At 38.1% G+C, this 21,320-nt stretch overlaps 1 protein-coding gene across 1 annotated transcript in view; it reads right to left on the bottom strand.

The window, feature by feature from the left end:
- Window positions 1-4,192: 4,192 nt before the first annotated feature.
- LOC138702774 (potassium channel subfamily K member 13-like) overlaps window positions 4,193-21,320 on the bottom strand; it is a 66,917-nt gene continuing 49,789 nt past the window's right edge. The window contains exons 2-3 of the mRNA XM_069830074.1: window positions 11,721-12,160; window positions 4,193-4,972 (exon numbers count right to left, since the gene is read on the bottom strand). Of these exons, the coding sequence (XP_069686175.1) occupies window positions 4,313-4,972; window positions 11,721-12,160 (1,100 nt within the window). The 3' untranslated portion in view covers window positions 4,193-4,312. The remainder of the gene's footprint in view (window positions 4,973-11,720; window positions 12,161-21,320) is intronic.

The following is a 21,320-nucleotide window of genomic DNA, read 5'->3' as shown; positions in this document are numbered from 1 at the left end:
ATGTGCATGTTTCTTTTGTTCAGTTTTTGTAGAAGTTTGTTAGTGAGTTGTTCCTTTTTTGCACCAAAATAGGTGGTATGTATCGGTTACAGTTCGGGGCACATAGTTTGTATAAAAAAATGGGTTTACAAAAGGGGACTCTGATTCTTCAATAATGAAGGACTTTACCTTTATTCTCAGGTAGCTTAAGTGATGTGGCCTTAGGGTTTGGAACTTAGAAAATTTGAAAGGAAAATTGTATGCTTCTGTATAGAAGGTAAAACAAAAATGCTGAGACAAACTTTGAGAACGAGTTCTCCACAACAAGAAAAACGTGTGTTCGGAAATTCCTAGTTTATGAGTTGCCGTATGATTGAAAGATGCCACTCATTACGTTTCGAGGCACAATCCAACAACTTAAGTTTGTAAGTTTAATAAATGAGGAGCATAGTATCAAAGTTAAACAACTTCATTTTTTGCGATTTCGAGATATCGATTGTTTTTCATAGAATTTTGTGTGCTGAATGAGATTCTGGAACTATTTAGGTTCAAAAACAGACAGAACAGAGCGAAAATAGCACTTAATTGTGCGCTTTAGAATCAAAATGTAGACAACTCCACTATGGCTTGGTTTCAAATTAGGACAATTCCTTCAGTAACCAATGAGAAAACCACATTCGTACCACCTTTTCTCATCATGCATCGCGAATCTAAAATGGCTGATTGTTTATATAATCGGTTTGGGGGTGAATAGATACTGTTTTACGTAAATTTGCTTTGAAACTGAGTTAGAAGAGACTTAGATTCAAAAGTAGACAATTTTGCTTTAAATATGGCTTCGTTTGGTTTAAAAAACAGACAACTCCACTTTAAATATGGCTTCATTTGGTTTAAAAACAGACAACTCCATGACTTAGTTTCAGAAATGGACAACATTACTTTTTGAGCTTAAATTTCTATCTGAATTTTAGTTTTAATCACATTTAGAGACAAAGAATATTTCTATCACCCATGAGAATGTTTAAAAAAAATTAAGTATAACGGTGACATTGATTTCCAGGGATCTAGTTTTTCGCCTATCCTGTTTAAAAAAAAAAAAAAAAAAATAGTGGAGTTGTCCAACTACTTTGATACCAAGCTCCTCAAATATATCTTTTGCAGACAATGGGATGTTACCGATACACGTCCGATATAGTTATGGAATGGTATCACTAACTTTCACAACAAACATATGTAGACCGGCGAAAATCCTGTCGGTACAATTCAGGTTAGACACCATCAGCAGTTCATTATCAATATATGGGCTGGTAATGGGGTGATTGTCTGGTAGGTCCATATGTTTACCAGTATTTTTTTTATTTTAGTAGGTTATTTTACGACGCTTTATCAACATCTTAGATTATTTAGCGTCTGAATGAGAAATGAAGGTGATAATGCCGGTGAAATGAGTCTGGGGTCCAGGACCGAAAGTTGCCCAGCATTTGCTCATATCGGGTTGAGGGAAAACCCCGCAAAAAAAACCTCAACCAGGTAACTTGGCCCGAACGGGAATCGAACCCGGGCCACCTGGTTTCGCGGCCAGACACGCTAAAATTACTCCACAGGTGTGGACTTACCAGTACATCTTAAGGCAATATCTACAGGCAGCTTATTGTAAACACCCTTCCGGAACAACTTCTATATGATATGCCCCTGGCAACAACAGCAACCATGTGATTTATGCATGATAGGGCTTCAGCATTTTTCAAGCTCATAGTTGGAGATGCACTCGCTAATATCTACCTTGACGGATGGATAGATAGAGGAGGACCAGTTCCGTGGCCTACATGTTCGCCCGAACTCAGTCCTTTAGATTTTTATCCCTGGGAGCATCTGAAAACAATAGGTTATGCAAAAAACATACCAAATGAAGAGATATTTCAGTAATATACATATTGTAGGAGCCTGCGAAACCATTCGACGCCGGCCGTCCTGAAATCTTTGAAAGCATTCGACATTCCATGGGCTGATATGTTCATGCATGCGTTGAAGCAGGCGGAAAACATTTTAAAAATTTACTGTCAGTTGAGAGTTTGAAATATTATTAATGTGTCATTGTAAAGTTATTCCATCACACAGTGTGCAATTTAGCTCGACAAAAATCAATTTTCGACTTTGTGATATCGGCACAAATGAGTATTAATTTGTGAGTTTGAATGTACAAGGAATTTTATCGTGCATCCCTTTTACAACTGTGTCAGCTATTTGTTACTTGTAGGTTAGTATAAGCATTGCCTTATCACTCCGATCCTGCGCTGTGAGTTCAGTCTTCGTGAAAGCCCTCTTTGTAAAAACGTTTAAGTGGCGTAAAGATTAATTTTTTGATCCTACAGAATATATCTGTTATGGTAACAATGGTTATTAGAGGAGAAAAATTAGCTCCGGCGCCGGATATCGAACCCGGGTCCTTGGTTCTTCGTACCAAGAGCTCTAACCGCTGAGCTACGCCGAAGTTCAATCCATAGCACCGGATCGAATCCCTCTCCTCCAGTGCTTTTTCCTTTGAGGCCTGACTCGAAGTTCGACATAATATATTGACATATATTAAGTCAACTGCCATTATACAAGGAGAGCTGTCAACTAAGTGACTTGGTGGCCGGGATTCCACAGTAATATGCACTGTTGGGCGAAGAATCTACGTAAAGATTAATTAATTTTTTGATCCCGGAGGGCCGTTGGCAAATTTCGAACCGAATCGAAGTAGCAGACATGTAAATTTAATTTTCGTCGTTCCAGTAGTAATAGATGTAAAATACGGAGATATTACTTTCAAAGTGACCCTCGTATCACGTGAGCATTAATTTATTAGTATTAAGGAAAAAACAGAGACGAGTTATTATTCTAAACTTTTACTGTTTTATGAGGCCACAAAATAGATTCACTTATTACTAATTATTTTGACACCAATTTTAACAACAGAAATCCTGAATTTAATAGAACCATACTTGTTCCCCTAAAAAAGAAATACCAGCGTTGTAGAATGATAGTGTGAAATTGTATTGATAAGATTCTATGCTACTTGATCTAGCTCTGGTAGTTAATTACATATTTTTAGAACCTTTTTACTTGGCATTAGACATAAAAAGGATAAACTGAGCAAAGTTTCCAAGTCCTCCTGCTGCCAACGAGCAAATTGTTGGAGCAGAATTAAAGCTAACACCTCAACTTCATTATCATTGTTTATCGATTATGTTACAGGAAACTTTATCCTGATTGTAATGGACAACTTTTCTTTGAAATTAATGCAGTAGTGTTCTTGTTTCTAGAAAACAGTTGTAATAGAACGTGCAGTGGAAAGTAAATTTACTTTTGAATTTCGAATTTTTATAATATTAATTATTCTTTGTCATTACTGACTTTTGTGGACTAAACCTTCCTTTTCATCAGTGAACGTGGTAGTCAAAAAATTCTTGAAACAGCAGTTGTGTGGCACCGTTATGCATTGCATACCAGAATATATTGCGTTTTACAAGTAGTGGTCTACTCTGCGGTTGTGTGAACAACGTTAGATTACGTGAAATTTGCTACAGACGTAATAGCTAAGTACATCATGTCAGTATATGAACAACTTGCAAATGTAAAACTTAGACAAAACCTTAGGCGAAGCGTTAAAAATTCTCAAACAAATATCTGACAAAGAAGCCTGGATTGATGTGCAGTCGTTTCTTTCTACATAGTGATTCTTTCTTATTTCCTCATGACTCCCTGTGAACGACAAGCTTCGTGAAATAGTTGCAACGAAAATAGTCTTATTGATTTCGGAAAAAAGAAACATTAAGTTTTTTGAACACTATTTGCAGCGACTATATCAACTTTGGCAGAAGTTCATATTTGGGAAAGTAAGTTTGAAAATGGATATGCTGACAAATACATAATCGGAGTTCACAATAATTGTAGTCCATAAAATTATTGGACCTATTACGCAAATATGAATGTTTTTTGAACTTTTCAAAATTAAATTTAAAATTACCATCAATATATTTGTACATATCTTAACTTCGAGCGTTATATCTTTCATACTAAAGTCTAATACATTACAACGCTTCCCATTTGAGATTCTTAAAATATTAAACTTCCTATTTTTAAAGCTAAACCGATAAGTTCATTCAAGGAAGTTTCTCTTGTAAAATTCAACTTCACGATGCAAGTTACTTTAAGAAATGCTTCACCCTGGTATTGAAGTGGAATGCTAGATATAACGTCACACTGCATTTTTATCCCAAAGTTGGCTGTTCTCTTTTGTCCACACTGCACTTGTATATTACAATGCTGGGTACTGCGGTCTCGATGCCCGTTACCTGCCGCTGCCGCTTTCACCCAATTTCTGACTAACAATTGCCAAAGGACCCACGGTTCCTGGCGTGAAACTTCCTGGAGGTCTGCGCCCACCACTATAATACCCTCTGTCATTTCCATGGTGATATCCACCCCTCTGCATCTGGGCAGTCTCGTACAGCTGCTTTTGCATTACAGCGAGCGACACTTTGTTGGCTTGCAGGAAGTCCTTCATAGAAATCATCTCTCCAGACAGACGCCTGCCGCCGGCGCCGTCTCCCTCCGAGTCGTAGCCCATGGAGTCCGAGTCGCCGTCCTTGTTGGGTGACTTGGCGTTTCCGTCTGAAACGACGCCGCAAACCGGCGCTCGACGACCGAAGGTTGCAGCCAGGTGAGGCTTACGATGGCGTCGGAGGTTCCCAGGCATGCCGGCGCTTGAGCGTCTCCGACGTCGACGTCTGCTCTGCTGGATCCGCATCGAGTGTCGTCTCCACATGCGACCAGCGGCGCCGGTGGCGTCCTCGAAGCAGCGACAGTCAAGGCGCACGATGAGCCAGTTGAGTGCTTGTTTGATGACTATGGAGGTGACGTTGAAGAGCGAGTAGATACAGCAGCAGCCCAGGACTATGAACACGAAGTTGCCGAAGCGGTACCAGTGCACGTGCGGGTAGGACGGCTCCTGCAACAGTAACGTGACTTTATCAATAAACATTGCAATGTTAGTCGTTCACATTTAGTCTGCGTCTTGAGAGTAAAATAATTATTTCGTGAAAATTCTCATTTTCAGGGAGAAAATTCTACAATCTGTAAGAATACTTGTGATCTCTGAGCATTACATGCGTACTGAAATATACTAAAGACGCTATTCCAGAGCTCGATGATGTAAGTATAGTCTGACCATCGGATCTGTGCCCCCGTAAGATATGCGAACTGAACTCTAATTCCTTCTCAGCCTCGGTAATTCATTTCCCTCCCTGCATTCCTATCTCTCTCTTTTATATCTCTCTCCCTTTGTTCCCCACTATTCACAATTTTGGCCTTCTTGCGGGACAGTTTACAATATTTGCACTTGCAGTCCAGTGTTGTCAACTCAACATGAATACTGTGGCACGGAGTGGCGAAAGAAATATTATTAAGCAAGTACGTAATAGCATTTTGCGATGAAGAGAAACAAACATGTCAATATCTGTTTCCTGTAAATCAGGCAACGAAAAGAGCAACTGACATCACAGGTGAGGCTTATTTTATTTCAATTGATTATATATTAAATAACTTACTTAACTAATACTAATAATACAACATTTTATGTAATTTATATAGACAGGTCAGAACTCCTAATAAAGAAAATCAGGAGAGAGGGAATCTGTGCAGGAGATGAAAAGCTAGAATCACCAGAGAAGAACAGACCAAGGGAACTTTTGATTATTGTAGATGATATGAACCGATGTATTTTAAGAAGAAAGATACAAGAATTTTATACCGTTCAGAAAGAAGTTTCAACATTGAAGAAATTACTGATGTTTGCGAGAGAGTAATAATTTCCAAGGTTGGAGAGAAAAACTACGGAAAGTGATTCGAGATATGGATTTAGGTTTAAAAAATGTAGAAATACAAGATGTATTTTGATTGAAAGAAATAATATTGTAGCATGGAGGACCAGTTATTTATGACACCGTTTGACGGAAGTTTGGCAACATCCCTATTCGGCAAGGTTCGTGCATAGACTTACTAAATAACCGCTAGACCGCTCACTGGCGCTAGTGTTATGTTCCCAAATTGAACAGTCAACGAGCGGCCATTTGTTTGATAGAGCTGAATAAGCATGGTTCTTTCGTGTGCTGCTTTTTATTGCAGTAATGCACACGGATGTAACGATAAAGAAGGAAGGAATGTTATATTTCACTGGTTAGTTAATCCTTAATTTCTACGACGATTTTTTCCTCCATATTATGTTACGGAACACAAACTATTGTACTTGCCACTCTTTACACTTCAAGTTTCCTCTGAGTAAAGATTCCCTTAACCGAAAGTGGATAGGTGCAATCCGCAGAGAGAATTTCTACCCTACATTGAATCATTCAGTGTGTTCAACTCATTTCGAAGATAGTGATTACCTTTCAAACTACGTTATTATACACTGTTATTGTCCTTCTCTCACTCTATCATTCATTTTCTTAAAACAGCTAATGTTTCAGTGCATACATGACTAATAAAATTATTCACCGAACTTAAACATACAGAAACTGCATAAATTATAAAGATACATTTTTTTATATAAATAATAATAAAATAATCCGTGGCGCTACAGCCCAGATAGGCCTAGACCGACCAGCCGGCTGCTGGCCTCACGCCCACATGCCGAAGCAGAATGGAGGTATCGTGTGGTTAGCACGATGATCCCTCCAGCCGTTATAGCTGGTATTCGCAACCGGATTTCGCTACCTATCGTAGCTCCCCAAGTACATCACGATGCTGGGTGGGCACCGGTCCCATACACTGGCCGAAATTTCATGAGAAAATTTCTTCCCCCATGAGGAATCGAACCAGCGCGAATTCCGTAACGAAGGTCCTAGGAACTGTTTAAAATAACTTCAATAAAAGTAATTAACTGTCACGTGTTTCCACCCTTTTTGAAAGTAATTCTTGTCTTAGTTACGGATTAATGAAACAATTTCTTATGCTAATGCTGCTGCTACTGGTATTATTACTACTACTATTCCTGCTACTGCTGCTACTACTTTTTTGACTTCATGCAGCAGTTTAACCTACAGATTGAATTAAGAAGTTGACATATTAATTCTTTTATTAACCGTGGTTATGAATGTTCACATTCAGAGTTCCTATGAAAATTATGCAAGTCTGAACACAGTACCTATGTCTGACAGCCAGGGTTGTCGGGTATCCCAATTTAGGCGGGATACTCCCAATTTCCTTGTCGAGTCCCGATTAAAGGGAGTCGGGATTGACAAAAATCCCGATTTTAAAGATATTAGCCTTGAACATATTTAAGCAAATTAGTCTGTATTTCCCATTATCCGATATTTTATTTATATATTGACTCAAATGGTATCATTGTAAACATAGGCCTAGAGATAATCCGCGGATATTTAGGAAGTCTATGAGGTATCCCAGCTGATTGCCGTAAGGCAACTAAACTCGCAAAATAATACTTCTTCTAGTTCTACTGCATTGTTGATTATTCCGTTCCGGTCCCTAGTCGCTGTTCTCGCAATTAGTAAACATTGTGTATTTCAAGTGCGTTGATTGGCAAGAAAGATAGCGTTTTGATTCGTACTTTACACTAATAACAGAGACATACAATTGCTGCGTTTTGTAGTTTGGTGAACTATGTTTAAACATGGATTCATCGTCAGATAGTGAAACTGTTGCAGTATCGGTTCCAAAATTAATTTATTAGCAAATTGTTAAAACATAGGCTATTCGCGGTCAGTAAAAGAAAAAATTATTGTAGTGTTCACTGCACTGTGTGTCCTTCGTATTTTAGTGTTTCTCACGGAGGTGAATAGGCCTATTATATTAAAAAGCACGTGAACACTATGCAGAAAACTGCTATAAATCTTATGATAGGCTAAATTGTTGACAAGTCTAATGTCTTAGGTTAGCTTCTGATAACCCGACTTACCTCGCAGAAAACCTAGCAACTCTGCTGACAGTAGAGACACGGTATTAAAGGTATCGCAAAGGAAGTATTGTTCCTTTAAACAAAAACATTTAGCTTTCGGATACGCAATACAACACGTATTCAAATAGCGGTTTCGAAATCCCGCGCGTTTTCTACCTAACAAATAGCGGCTTTCCGCTGCTTCAATTTGGGAACATATTTCTCACCTCTCCGCTACGGCGTGGTAGGGGCTCGGGTTCGTGGCCTGCTGTTTAACGTGGTGGGAGGAAAGCGGGTGGAATGGAGTGAGTACAGACGTTAACTTTTCCAAGAACGACGACAGCGCTGAAGGGGCACAGAACCAATGGTCCGACAATAGTTAACGTACTTATTCCAGGTTTCGATGATGTTTATTTCAAACCCGGCCAAAGATAATGGAATTCTGAAAGCAAATATTAACTCTGAGAACCTGTACGAGGTTCCGAAACGTTAGGATTGGCAAGTTCCAGCACGAAGTAAATACCTAAAAGTCTGCTCCAGAGTACTAATTCATGGCTGTTTCCAAAACCTATCGCACTTCTTTCCGCCATGTTTGCAGAGAAAAAGTCGATCCAATACACTCTTACTACCTTACCTCATCGGTAACCTAATTCAACCAAGACTTGGAGGAGCAGGTATATAGAGTTACGAATCAATGCATGGCTTCACTCGTGTGTCTCTTTTAAATCAGAATCATCGAAACAGAAAGCGTGGGCTTAGTATAAAGGCAAATTGTGTTAATTCTGATAATAAATGTCTGGTATGATATTTCGGCGTGTTCCTTCGATTATGAAATGGCACATAAATACTTTCTTGCCTTGCGCTATAGTTTATAACGCTTTTGTGTAGCAGAATACGCAAATTTTGAATGTAAACGAAAAATAAGATCGACCAATTTGCAATAATTGTGGTGCTTAGGTTCAATGCCAATCTCATTTCACACTAATAACACATACTCCTTATTGATTTCACAGAGAAAATCATTAGCCATCTCAGATAATACTTCTACGACATAAGATGTTGCAGTTTATGACTTAATATATACGAGGGCTGTTTTTTTCAACCTCCAATTGAGTGGTAGGAGGAGAGGATGTTCGGAAGATGACTGCGCATCTCCCCCACTATAACCTCTGCTACTTCCAACGTCATTACGCCATTTTGAGCAGACATGTAAACATGGTTGCTACGATTGATTGATTCTCCCGCCAAGTGCGAGTTGCGTTGTGTAATTCGGTGTCTTCAAGCAGAAGGGAATTGTGAAGCTGAAATTCATCTAAGAATGAGCCGAGTATATGCTGATGAGTGATGATGTTGTGCGTGAGTGGTGTAGGAAATTTAAAGGAGGCTCATGATGAAAGAGGACAAGGACGTACGTCTGTCACAACAGAAGACATTGTTCAACGAGTTGACCAAGTGGTTCGAGGAAAACGGAGGTTTGCCATAAGTGAGTTGTGTGTGGAATTTCCTGAAGTTTCAAGATCATCTGTTTACACGATCGTAACAGAACACCTACGCTACAAAAAACTGTGCGCTCGATGGATTCCAAAGATGTTGTCTGATGATCACAATGGTCGCCGAATGGCATCAACGCTGTCGTACCTCAGCCGTTATGAGGCTGAAGGTGAAGATTTTTTTAAATCAATTGTGACTGGAGATGAGACCTGGATTCAATGTGTCACCCCGAAATAAAACAACAGTCACAACAATTGATGCACTCAATCTCGCCAAAGAAACCGACAAAGTTCAAACAAACCTTCAACAACAGGAAAGTTATGGCTACCGTGTTTTGTGACCAAAATGGTGTGTTGCTTGAACCGGGATCTGCGATCAATGTAGCTGTTTATTGTCTGACTTTACGACTGCGGAGAGCCATTCAAAACAAAAGAAGAGGCTTGCTGACTTTTGGAGTTCTTCTGATTCATGACAACGCCCTCCTTCACAACGCTGCTGTAACCCAACAGCTTCTTCAGAAATTTCGATGGGAAGTGTTTGTACTCCCGACGTATGCCTCGACTTGGTGCCTGAACTGAAAAAGTGGATAAGAGACCAGAGGTTCCAGACTAATGAGGAGCTTCAAAACAACGTTAATGCCCAACTCAACTCACTGGCGGCAACATTCTATGCAGAAAGGATTGGAAAGCTCGTCCACAGATATGACAAATGTCTCAATCTTCACGGTGATTATGTCGGAAAGGAAACATGTTTGTACAGTACATAACCTTTGGGAATAAATTCATTTTGTTATTTACACCTGCTTTTTATGGACAATCGGAGTTTGAAAAAAAAAAACAGCCCTCGTAATATTACAATAATCATCTTCAACAATTATCAATCCAGTGCAGAATGAAGGTATCCCCAAGTCTCTTCCAATTATTCTTATCTAAATCATTACTTTTCCAATTACAATAATAGAGGAATATATTTGCATCAATAAGTAAATAATTAGTAAATACATTTATATAAATAAGTATTATTTGCCGTGTACGAGAGTTCATTGATAACAATAATAACAGAATGGTAATATTATGTACTCCAGTAGAGTAATTGAAGTTAGCATTTATGCTACTTCTTGCTCTATTTCCAAAATGACTAATGCTAGGTTATTTATTCTAAGCTATTTATGTAGATCTGTTTAAGTACTAGAATTACTTTCATTCAAGTTTATAATTGAAGACATAATTATATAGATAATTGCTATCTATTACAAGTATTAATCTCTCTAGGACATGATTTTGAGAAAGTACTTTCTGCACAGCTTGTTTTCATGTTCTTATGAATGTAAGAAAATTAAGAAGAAAAACATTAGAACCGACTCGGAGTAAATATTAATTTTTTTCCAATAATGAGACCTAGGCTGGCGATTTCCGACTCTGAGACTATAAGGTGACTGTTACATTTACTATTGAAAACGAAGGGAAGAGAACATAAACAATAACTATATTACAGTTTAACAGTACTGTGCCGAAACAGACCAATCAGAGTAGAGTAAACAATGTCAGGCAGCGCGACTACGTGGACTATGAGTCAATAAGAATCTCACTTCATTCTATAATCACTTAACCAGTCTCGTTGTACGTCTTGTCAGAACAACATTTCGGCTGTATCTAACCTAAAGCAATGTTTTTGGGAGGAAACCGCCAACCCTAGTAAAGACAATGACCCACCAGATTTCTACTTTTCTGGATGAATTTATTAGTAGATATTATAAATAAACATCACCCTTTAACTATCGAACAATTTAAAATATATCTTTATACACAAACAGATACAGCACGGTATATCATTAACTAGTTTCTTGCTATCTGCAATACTGAATATGTTTATGTCCGTAAAATTCTCAAAACTTCATGTTAGTCCTACTAAAATTTATATTACTTTAACGAGACAGGAGAATGCTGGATTTGCAGCGAAAGACTTACCTTTGGGCAGGACGCTATGAATGAATGAATGAATGAATGAATGAATGAATGAATGAATGAATGAATGAATGAGAAAGTATTATTTTAAAATCTCGACGTAGACGAGAAATGGTCAATAAATTTTTTCTGAAGCCTTTTTTTGTGAACAGAGTTCTTTTATGTGCCGTAAATGTACCACTCGGCCTACTCGGGCCCCAACATTTACCCGCTTCTGAAGAAAGCCATGCTAAGATTTTATTGCCTTTAAAGTGAATCATCGTCGGCAGAGATTGAACCAGACAGTACCTGTAATCAGCATCCTATCAATTCATAAACACTGAAGACTACTGCACATGCGTTGTACTCACCTGTGTGGAGACGTAGTCCCCGAAGCCAATGGTAGCGAAAGAGACGAAGCAGAAATAGATGGACTCGAAGAAACTCCAGTCCTCGAACGGACTGTACACAGCCGCGGCGCAGGATGCGAGCACCATGGAGGCGAGAGTGAGGTACAGCATGACCCAGTACACGCTGGGCTTCCAGTTGTCGAGGCTGGAGTCGTCCTCGTCCAAGTCGTCGGGCAGAGAGGCGCGGGAAATGCGGGAAGCGCGACGTGCAGACAGAGCCGCGCTCCCCATGCGCTTCTTGATCCGTCGCAGATGGAAGGTGCGCAGAATGAAAGCCAGGAAAGTTATGATGCGCTCCAGGAACAGGTTGAAGAAAAGGATCCCTCCGGAGCAGCCCAGGAAGCCGTAGAGTATCACCACAGCCTTGCCAGCCGTCGTTTGTGGTGTTGTATTCCCATATCCTTAAGAGGAAGGAAAGAACAATCGATTAAATTGAGTACGTGGAAAGGAATCAGGAGATTGTGCATGAGAATCTACGTTGCCCTGTCGGGAGAGCGCAGAAACTACGAATTGGATGGGCTCTGGTTCAAGCCAAATGATTTCTTATTTCACCATTACTTCTATGACAGTCCTGGAATTTATCAGTCTCTTGCAAAATTGTGTACACCGTCTCTCCTAGAGATCTAAGGCGCTTGGGGCGTGCTGACCAGATTGCCGTCCTATTTTGTGTCCATCATTCTAGACTCTGAATGACCTCTGTAGTTGAACGCGTCGTTAAATAAAGTAGCTTACTACTAATTACTATTGTCCCCGCTATATATCACACACACACGCACACGCACACGCACGTGCACGCGCACGCGCACACGCACACACACACACACACACACAGGTAACTGAAAAAACCGCACAACAGGAGAGGTGAGGTGAGTACGTGTTAGAGGAAAATAATGCACCCTTTGTACTAGTTGTATAAAATACGTCTACTGTCTTAGGTCGGAACAATATCTGGCAGGAATACGAAATTGACCAAGGTTATTAACAGTAAAGTGAGGAAGATCGTAAGAGCTAAGGTTCCCTACAGTCATGAAAACACGACAAACAAATACCTCACTATAAAAAAAGTAATGTTGATGATACGGTTTAACATTTCTCCAGCCATGTAGGTGATGAGAGTGTTGGTCAGTTTACTTTGTATGCAGCAGACTGATTTAAAAGCTTAATTCCGTAATGTTAAGTACCTCATAATTAATGATGAAACCTCTCCTTCCATGAACACAAGGTTGCCTACACTTCAACCATACAGTGTGGGTGTTTCTGAACTCTGCATAGCGGTCAGATGTAAATAAGAGCAGGTGTCAGACATACAGACAGATTATACTTCGGTGGAACATAAACGTTGCACACTATCTGTTCGGAACATTTGGAGTGAAATATAATCAACGTAAGTTGTTATTCTTGGTAGTCCTCTGCTGAGTGTACAATTCAACTGAAGCCTACATATATTAGAATGACAATATATAAAGTAATGACAATAACACTGCACTACAGTTTAGAAATAGACTCGCTCACTTACTACAGCACTGGATACGTATCACCACAGTTCAACAATGTTGCTGTATCCAGACGGTACAGAAAACAATTCTAACCCTCTTCCTTCTGACATCATGTACAGCTGTCAAAAAAAAAAGTGGCCGCACTCGTGAACAACGAATATTTTCAAAGTCCACTTCAGGTCACGGCGATGTTACACGATGCATGTGCTTCTACAAGCACTTCCCGAACTATGAAAGTGTTCCATGTCTGCGCCTCGTAGGCCAGCGGTAGAGAGCTTGTTTAATGATTCAAAGGTTGTGGGTTCGGGCCTTCTTCAAGTTTCCATTTCATTTTTTAATCGTTCTTTAGCGATGTAAATGCTATTCAAATTATCATTTATATCCAGTTATCGTTCTTTATGGATATCACGTTATTTATATTTTGTTATCGTTCTTTAGAGATATGAATAAAATTCAAGTCATCATTTGTATTCTGTTATCGTTTTATAACGATATGAATAACAATTATTAGTATTGTATCTCCAATGGTGGTTAGCTCTATTTTACATATGTATGTTAGGGCTATAGTTTCATACACAAAAAAGATAAGCATAAAGAGAAATAGAAAAGAAAATTAAATAGCTTACGCGATGTAAACAAAACAAACAAACCGTAAATTAGGCATTGCGATTGCAAAATAAATATCAGGTATCAATTTGGAACATACAAAAACATTAACAACACACATACGTAACACTTCTATAACACAAATACGCAGCTTTCCGTACCATACATCATGAATTAATACACAATAGTCACACAGACACAATCAAACTATAATTACGACATTGCGACGACATCAAGCATCACATAACTGACTCACATACATAACAAATCAAGCATCCGTTACAACACATACACTTCAACATAGTAACCACACTTTTAAAAGTTACAAATTTGGCTCCAAGAAGAATAAATAGGACACTGTTACTAATTACTATTCTTCTACAATTTCTTAAATACATCTGTAATAAATCTGTGAAATTCCGATATGAATAATATTCACGTTTTTTATATTGTTATAGTTCTTTAGCGATATAGATATTATTCAAGTTATTATTTATATTGTTTTCCTTCATTAGCATTATAAAATAATATTCAAGTTATTTATATTGTTATTGTTCTTTCGCAATATAAATAATCTGTATTTTATGTAAGTAATTATTATAACACAAATAACCATCCTTCTTTGTAAAATAGGTTATTTTATTTAGATAATTAAATAAGTATTATATAATATCTTATATTAATTAAACAAACCGATATTTATCATTTATATTCTGTTATCGTTCTTTAGTGATACTGTATAAATAATATTCTAGTTATTTATATTGTAATCGTTCTTTAGCGATATAAATAACATAAATTTAATATTAGGTTTAGAAAAATCCAGTTGCATAATACTGGTATTAGTTTTTCTTTTTGTATTATTACATTATACTATCTTGAACCACAATAAAATGAAAAGGAGTAACGAGGAATTGAATCTGAGACGTTGACATCTAAATTTCGACGTTCGTCCGCTGAGCTACGAGGGCAAAAGTGTGGAAACATTTTCGGAAAAATTGGCCCAATCACACTCTAAGATTTTCTGATGATTCGTAGAAGCTAGTCCAGGATGCGGGGGGCAAAGGCTAATTGAGATTTCCCGGTCTCTGATCGGGTCAAACATCCTGATAGAATTAATATTTAACCCTTGCCGTGACTTTCGGTGAAGTTCGGAGGGCCCAATTAGTCAAATCCACTCTCCTCATCTCCACAATTGGGTCCCCTGGAATTTAATAAGATGCGAAAGAGATAGTGGTGTGCGGAAAGCAACGGGATGTTACCGCATTTAGGCCTATCCTTCCCAAGAAAAACTGCAAACATGAACAAAGGAAGCTTTTAATAGAAGAAGAAGGATATTCTGCGGACCTCTGGAAAAAGAACTAAGGAAGAGACTAGTGAAGTGCTTTGTGTGGAGTGTGGCATTGTATGGGGAAGGAACATGGACATTACGACGAAATGAAGAGAAACGAATTGAAGCATTTGAAATGTGGATGTGGTGAAGAACGGTGCGTGTGAAGTGGACAGACAGAATAAGAAATAAAATTGTGTTTGAAAAAGTGAGTGAAAAAAGAATGATACTGGAACTGATTAGAGAGAGAAAAAGGAATTTGTTGGGTCTCTGGTTGAAAAGAATAGACGACATTAGGATATGTGGATCATATGCGGAGACTAAGAGGAAGGCAGAAAATAGGAAAGATTGGAGATTGCTGGGTTTGCAATGAAAGACCTGCCCATGGACAGAACACTTATGTATGTGGGTATGTTCAGAATGCCTGGAATATCGTGTCTAAGAACAGTCGCTATTTGCAAAGACTAGTCGATTCCATGCCCACTCGACTGCAAGATGATCGAGATAAGAGGAAGATAGACTAAATATTGAATTGTGGCTTTTTGTTTTGTTTTTTGAACGCTTAATTGTTTGAATGTTTTAAGGCCGACGCCAGTAAATTTGTTTTGTTTAAGCCACGAAAGATATTTTTATTGAGAATAAAATATTTTTTCTTTCCATTTGCAGCCACAATATCATAATGATAATGATAAAGTCATGGCATAATATATTAATGAACCTGATGTTAATTACTAAAATAATCGTAAAAGAGAAAGGAGCCATTATGTATAGTTTGTCTCTCTCAAAAACATGACAAAAAAGAACATAAAAAGCACGAGGTTATAGTCGAACGCAGGACCTCATGAATAAGAGGCCTGAACGCTACCATTACGCTATCGAATCACAGAGAGAATACTTTAATTATAACTGTAGATATCAGGCAACGTGGTCCAACAACATGTAACATCGCCTGCCTCCGAATTATAGCGAAGATACCCGAAGGGAACTTAATTTCAGGAGAGCGGCCACTTTTTCTTTTGACAGCTGTACAATACTCGAGTCACATGTACGCTGGTATCGTGTTTACGAAGGAATCGTTTCATCTCTGCTTCTAATATACATATGCTGTAATTGAAGGTTTGGTAACAATTGCTTAAATTTATGAACTTATATTTTATTACTAGCTATACCCGTGCGCTTCGCTGCACTTGTTAGAAATAAATATAAAATAATTACATAAATAAAATAGGACATTTGGTCCAGGGAACATCCGTGTTTGATAGAAGGATAAATCGTTTAATATGTAATTTAATTGAAATTGTATTTAAATAATTAAAATACGAGACTTAAAATTAAAAGAAAAAATCTACTATTTCTAATTCTCTGGAAACTGAATAACAGTCACCTCTGCCCAGAAGCTTGTAGTGTTGGAAATATTTTTCCACTCCACAAAGTTAATTTTCCGCCACAGTATCTCAGCAACTGTTGCCGACCAACAGAAAAAACACTCGCTACTCTGTCTGTGTTTATCCCTATCAGCATGGACAATTAAATCTGAATATGCATTCAATATCACCTTACACTATTTACACGGAGCTTTCGAACTACCACCGGCAACTTCTTCCAACCAATCTTTCAACACAACGTTTCTTCCACACATCTCTAAACTTTTGTATGGAGTTTTGCACGGCATGTTTCTTCAAAACTGAATAAAGCAGATCAAGAATATATTGGACACTTCGGAAATAATCACATTCACAATCACACCAGTCGGTTCGAAATCTGATTTCACACTGAGCTGGAGAAGTGCCTGCCAACAATGAGTCTGGTTTTAAGTTTTAACCCCATGTCTGTGTTACATAAACTACAGACTTTGACAAATATTATTAGACTAAATTAATTATAATATTATAACATATTATGTTGAACAAAGCTGAATTTATCGGCAGAAAGAATGAACAAAAATGTATTTTGCACAGAAATAATGAACAGAAAATTGAGTCTGGAGTTTATTAATATTTTGTGAACATTCCCTTATTCTTTATTAACACGTTGGTTTTGTCAGGGATGCTGGAACCCAAAGTTTGACACTTTCTTTGAATATCAGCATCATTTAGCCAGATACCAGACAGTGATTAAATGAGTCCATGTTTTGTTGTAAGCCTCTTTTTGTTCACTTTCTTCTTCAGTATAGATCACAAATTTTCAATTTCGTTCATGTTCGGTCATCTTGCAGGCCATGGGAGAATATCTTCTGCAGCATATTATAATTAAAACCGCAGTAGTACCAACACAGCCAGACAAAATATACTTAAACATTGGAAAAATATACCGGAAAATCTTAACAATCATATTTACAACAATGGAGATTCTGTGAATTATACTGGTAGTTGATATGACGAATTATATTATGTTTCCAAGAAAAACGTTTACTCTAATAATTTATCCACGTCTGTATAATGTGGAATGATAAATTACATAATATATCATAAATTGAAATAATAATTCAGTTCATTATCTATTCTTTATGATTAAATACATCAATTTATTTACAAAAACAATGCATACTACATTAGTTTAAGAGTTTATCGAATGCGTCATACCTTATTTGTACAACAATGGATGAGGCAAGAAATGGACGTGGTTACACCAAATCGAGTAACATAAAACATTGATATTTTATACTCGTACAAAGAAAAAGTGTGATATCATATTAAATTTTATTCTGGTTTATGATTAACTAACATTGTTGTCTGCAAGTATATATAAAAACAATTATAACATCTTTACAGAAAAAAAGTTAAAAATATCATCTTTCTCTGCTGGAATTATCAAAAAACGCTAGACCTCGCACCTCGCAGTTAAAGAAACCACTCACTATCTTTCGTTTAGTCCACCTCGCACCTCGCAACTCGCATGCGTCGGTTCAAAAAAACCAAGAATTAGAGAACAGTCCGCATGAATCTTTTCTAGGTACATCTTATACCGAAATCACAGATCTGCAGCAACTATTTTTAACATGGACACTTTTTATAAAGATATAAACCACTGAAACATTTATGAATATAATTAATACGACATCGTTATTGTTGGGATTGCCTGTATAAAGAAACGACATGCCTGATGGCTGGATGGTTTGTTTTAGGAAAATCTGTGATGCACACAATCTTGTAAAATATGAAAACAAGTGAGGATGCATCTGCCAACATAATAAGCACTCTATTTGATCAATGTTGAGCAGAAACATAACAAGACAATGAATGAACGAATGAAGACCTTCAACTAACCAATAGGTATACTTAGTGGCAAAAAGAATGGACCAGCCGACAATTTCTAAGTTCCAGAGACATAACATTGTGCGCATGCTCGTCTCGTCAAAGCCATAGTTCACAGGTAACACATAATTAAACCATTTAAATTTGCTGTATTTTGTTTAAGAGTCTAAAATATGTAATAAAATCGAATGACGGGTTGATTCTAGATACATCAGGGCCCTTGAAGAGTGAAATAATAAAATTGATAAATACAAAATCACCCGGAGCGAATATGAACAGGAAAACCATGTATTATGCCGAACTGATTTTAACAGTCACAGTAGCGTAAGTCGTTACGGCTTTGATCTATTGAACAAGTTGATAGTAGTAGCTCAAAGTTCGAATCTCCCCAAACCTATTTCTTGTAATTACAAATTTGCCAACATATGTGTCTCGCAAAGCTATAATTATGTGGCGATATGTCTTAGAATATGCCCAAACTCTAATAAATAATAAACCTCCCTCTCTCTATCAAGCAATACTGCAATATGTTAATACAACGTTCTGTCTCGTCATTACGCTTGAAGATGGCACAGAAACAATGACTCATTGTCCTGGTTCACATAGGTTATTCTGCGTATGCTACTCTCCAACAGGACTTCGATTGGAGAAATGTCATTTTCTCCGATGATGTAATTGTCTCCAATAACAACGATAGTACTGCCCTAGTTTATTGTATGAATGGCCACCGATACGATGAACGCTTCGTGAGAGGAATTATTAACAAGTCGGATTGTATGAGGGTCGCGTGTTGGGGGTGGATGTCATACGATGGGGCAGGACTTCTGAAACGCATCCACGGGCGGTTTAGGCAGAATTCTACGAACACATTTTGGCAAATGTAATGATCCCTTCCGCCCGAAAACGATATCCAGAAGGAACACTTTTCTTCCAGCAGGATAATCATCCGGTACACACCGCCAACCGGATTCAAAGATGGTTTACGAGGAGGCATGATGTCGACCCAGTAGATTAGTCTCCAAATTCACCAGACATGAATCCGAGTCAAAATTTGTGGGCTGCAGTCAAAAGGATCCTACGCTTTAACTGGGCAGAACAACCACCCGTTCGGACACCTGAGGAATTGTGGGACAGAGTTCTAGATGCGTGGGAGGAGATGGCCAAGAATTTAGACCTGTTCCATAATCTTGTGGACTCCATGCCGCGCAGAATGAGGGCAGTTGCTGACGTAGGTGGTTTGTGGACGAGATACTAGTCCCCACCACAGCCTTGTTTTGTTAATATATTAAAAAAATGTTTGTTTTTGTTAATTTAATTATTTATTTGTGTGTGATATGCGTCCGGTTTTTTACGATGTGAAACAGTATTTTTGTTTATACAGGCCAGGTCTCACCTATTAATAGCCCACAGGTGATGGGCAATAATATTTTTACAAGGCAGGCATAACGAAGTTTGTTAACAAATGCCATTTCACATTTAAACTAATACATTACCGGTAAGTAAAAGTTAAAATAATAATTTTACCATACCAGGAGACGAACTCACAACCTCTGGTACAGATGTCAGACTTCTTACCACTGGGCCACACACTGCTCGTAAGGTTTACTACATTATAGACGGACGACTTTCAATGAAGAGACACCGCAGCAATGCCTTGCAATGGGTTACGTTTCCACGAGTGAACCGCGCGATGGAACTTAGCATTTCTATCGACCAAGAGTCGGCCCATTCTTTTTGCCGCTAAGTGTACATCGTGGGCGGCATCGACGCAATTCCCATTTGAAGAGGCAATGCTGTACTCCTTATCTTTCTGGAATGGTACCTACACAGAAAAACGACCCACGTTAAAGTTGAATATTCAGTTCCGACCCTGCGGACAATGAAATAATAGGATGACTAAAATAACACTAAATAGATGGAGAGTGTATTGAAATCCTAAATAGAAGGTTTTAAGACTAATTCTCTAAATTTGTTGTAGTAGAAAATTTTTACGCCTAAATCCGTGTTATTTTTGACTTCATGTAAAGTAATGTCCTGGCGAATGAGTCATAGGATTTATTCCATTCTGAAATTCACAATCGTATCACATTACTTTTTCTCCGAAAACAGACTTGACTGTTAAATCGTGCGTGAGTTCAGCTATAGCCTTGCACAAGAGAAGCAACTTTTCGATGCCTGATGAAATACAATATCGGTGCCCGATAGCGCTAGCAGGTGGCCAGATTCTTCATGTAACATTGCAGTAACTCTGAATACTTTGTATAATGTAAGAAACGAGGAGAGTTCACAATGTTCTTACGTTCTCAGGTAAGCACGTAAGTGAAGTGCATGCTGCTGTTGATTGGTTCTCCGTTATCAGATTATGAATTCTGTAAGATACTACTCGTATAATGTTTCACAGAACTTTCAGTACCGGTACATAAATTCATCATATTCGTAAATTTGACGCAATATTGTTTGCAATTTGGAAGTGAAGTAGAGATATAAAAACCACGAATCCATTCTGATTGACGCCAAGTACCATCAGCATTTTTAGTTGGTCGAGAAAAACTACCACTGTGGAAAGATAGTGGTCGAAGGGGGTTCTCTGCACTCAAATCTTGACTTCCTGACATCTGAATAGGTTCTGAGGACTCCTTACAGAAATCGTCTGGTTTTTCTGCAAAAAGGCCTAATAGTAAAGCTCGTTGAAATACTCGATAGATAACTAACACATTCTCTATTGTAGCTCAAGATTTACCTAACTTTTGTTGTTGTTCAATCAACTTTCCAAATACAGGTTGGAACCTCACAAGTGATACCAATAAGGCATTACTCCTAAGGCAACTAAACCAGGAGATAATGGGGTAGCGTGACCAGTTCCTTTTCCCCTCTA

This window comes from Periplaneta americana, chromosome 7 (genome assembly GCF_040183065.1).
Source record: "Periplaneta americana isolate PAMFEO1 chromosome 7, P.americana_PAMFEO1_priV1, whole genome shotgun sequence".
NCBI classification, from domain to species: Eukaryota; Metazoa; Arthropoda; class Insecta; order Blattodea; family Blattidae; genus Periplaneta; species Periplaneta americana.
This window is presented reverse-complemented; position numbering and strand designations above follow the sequence as displayed.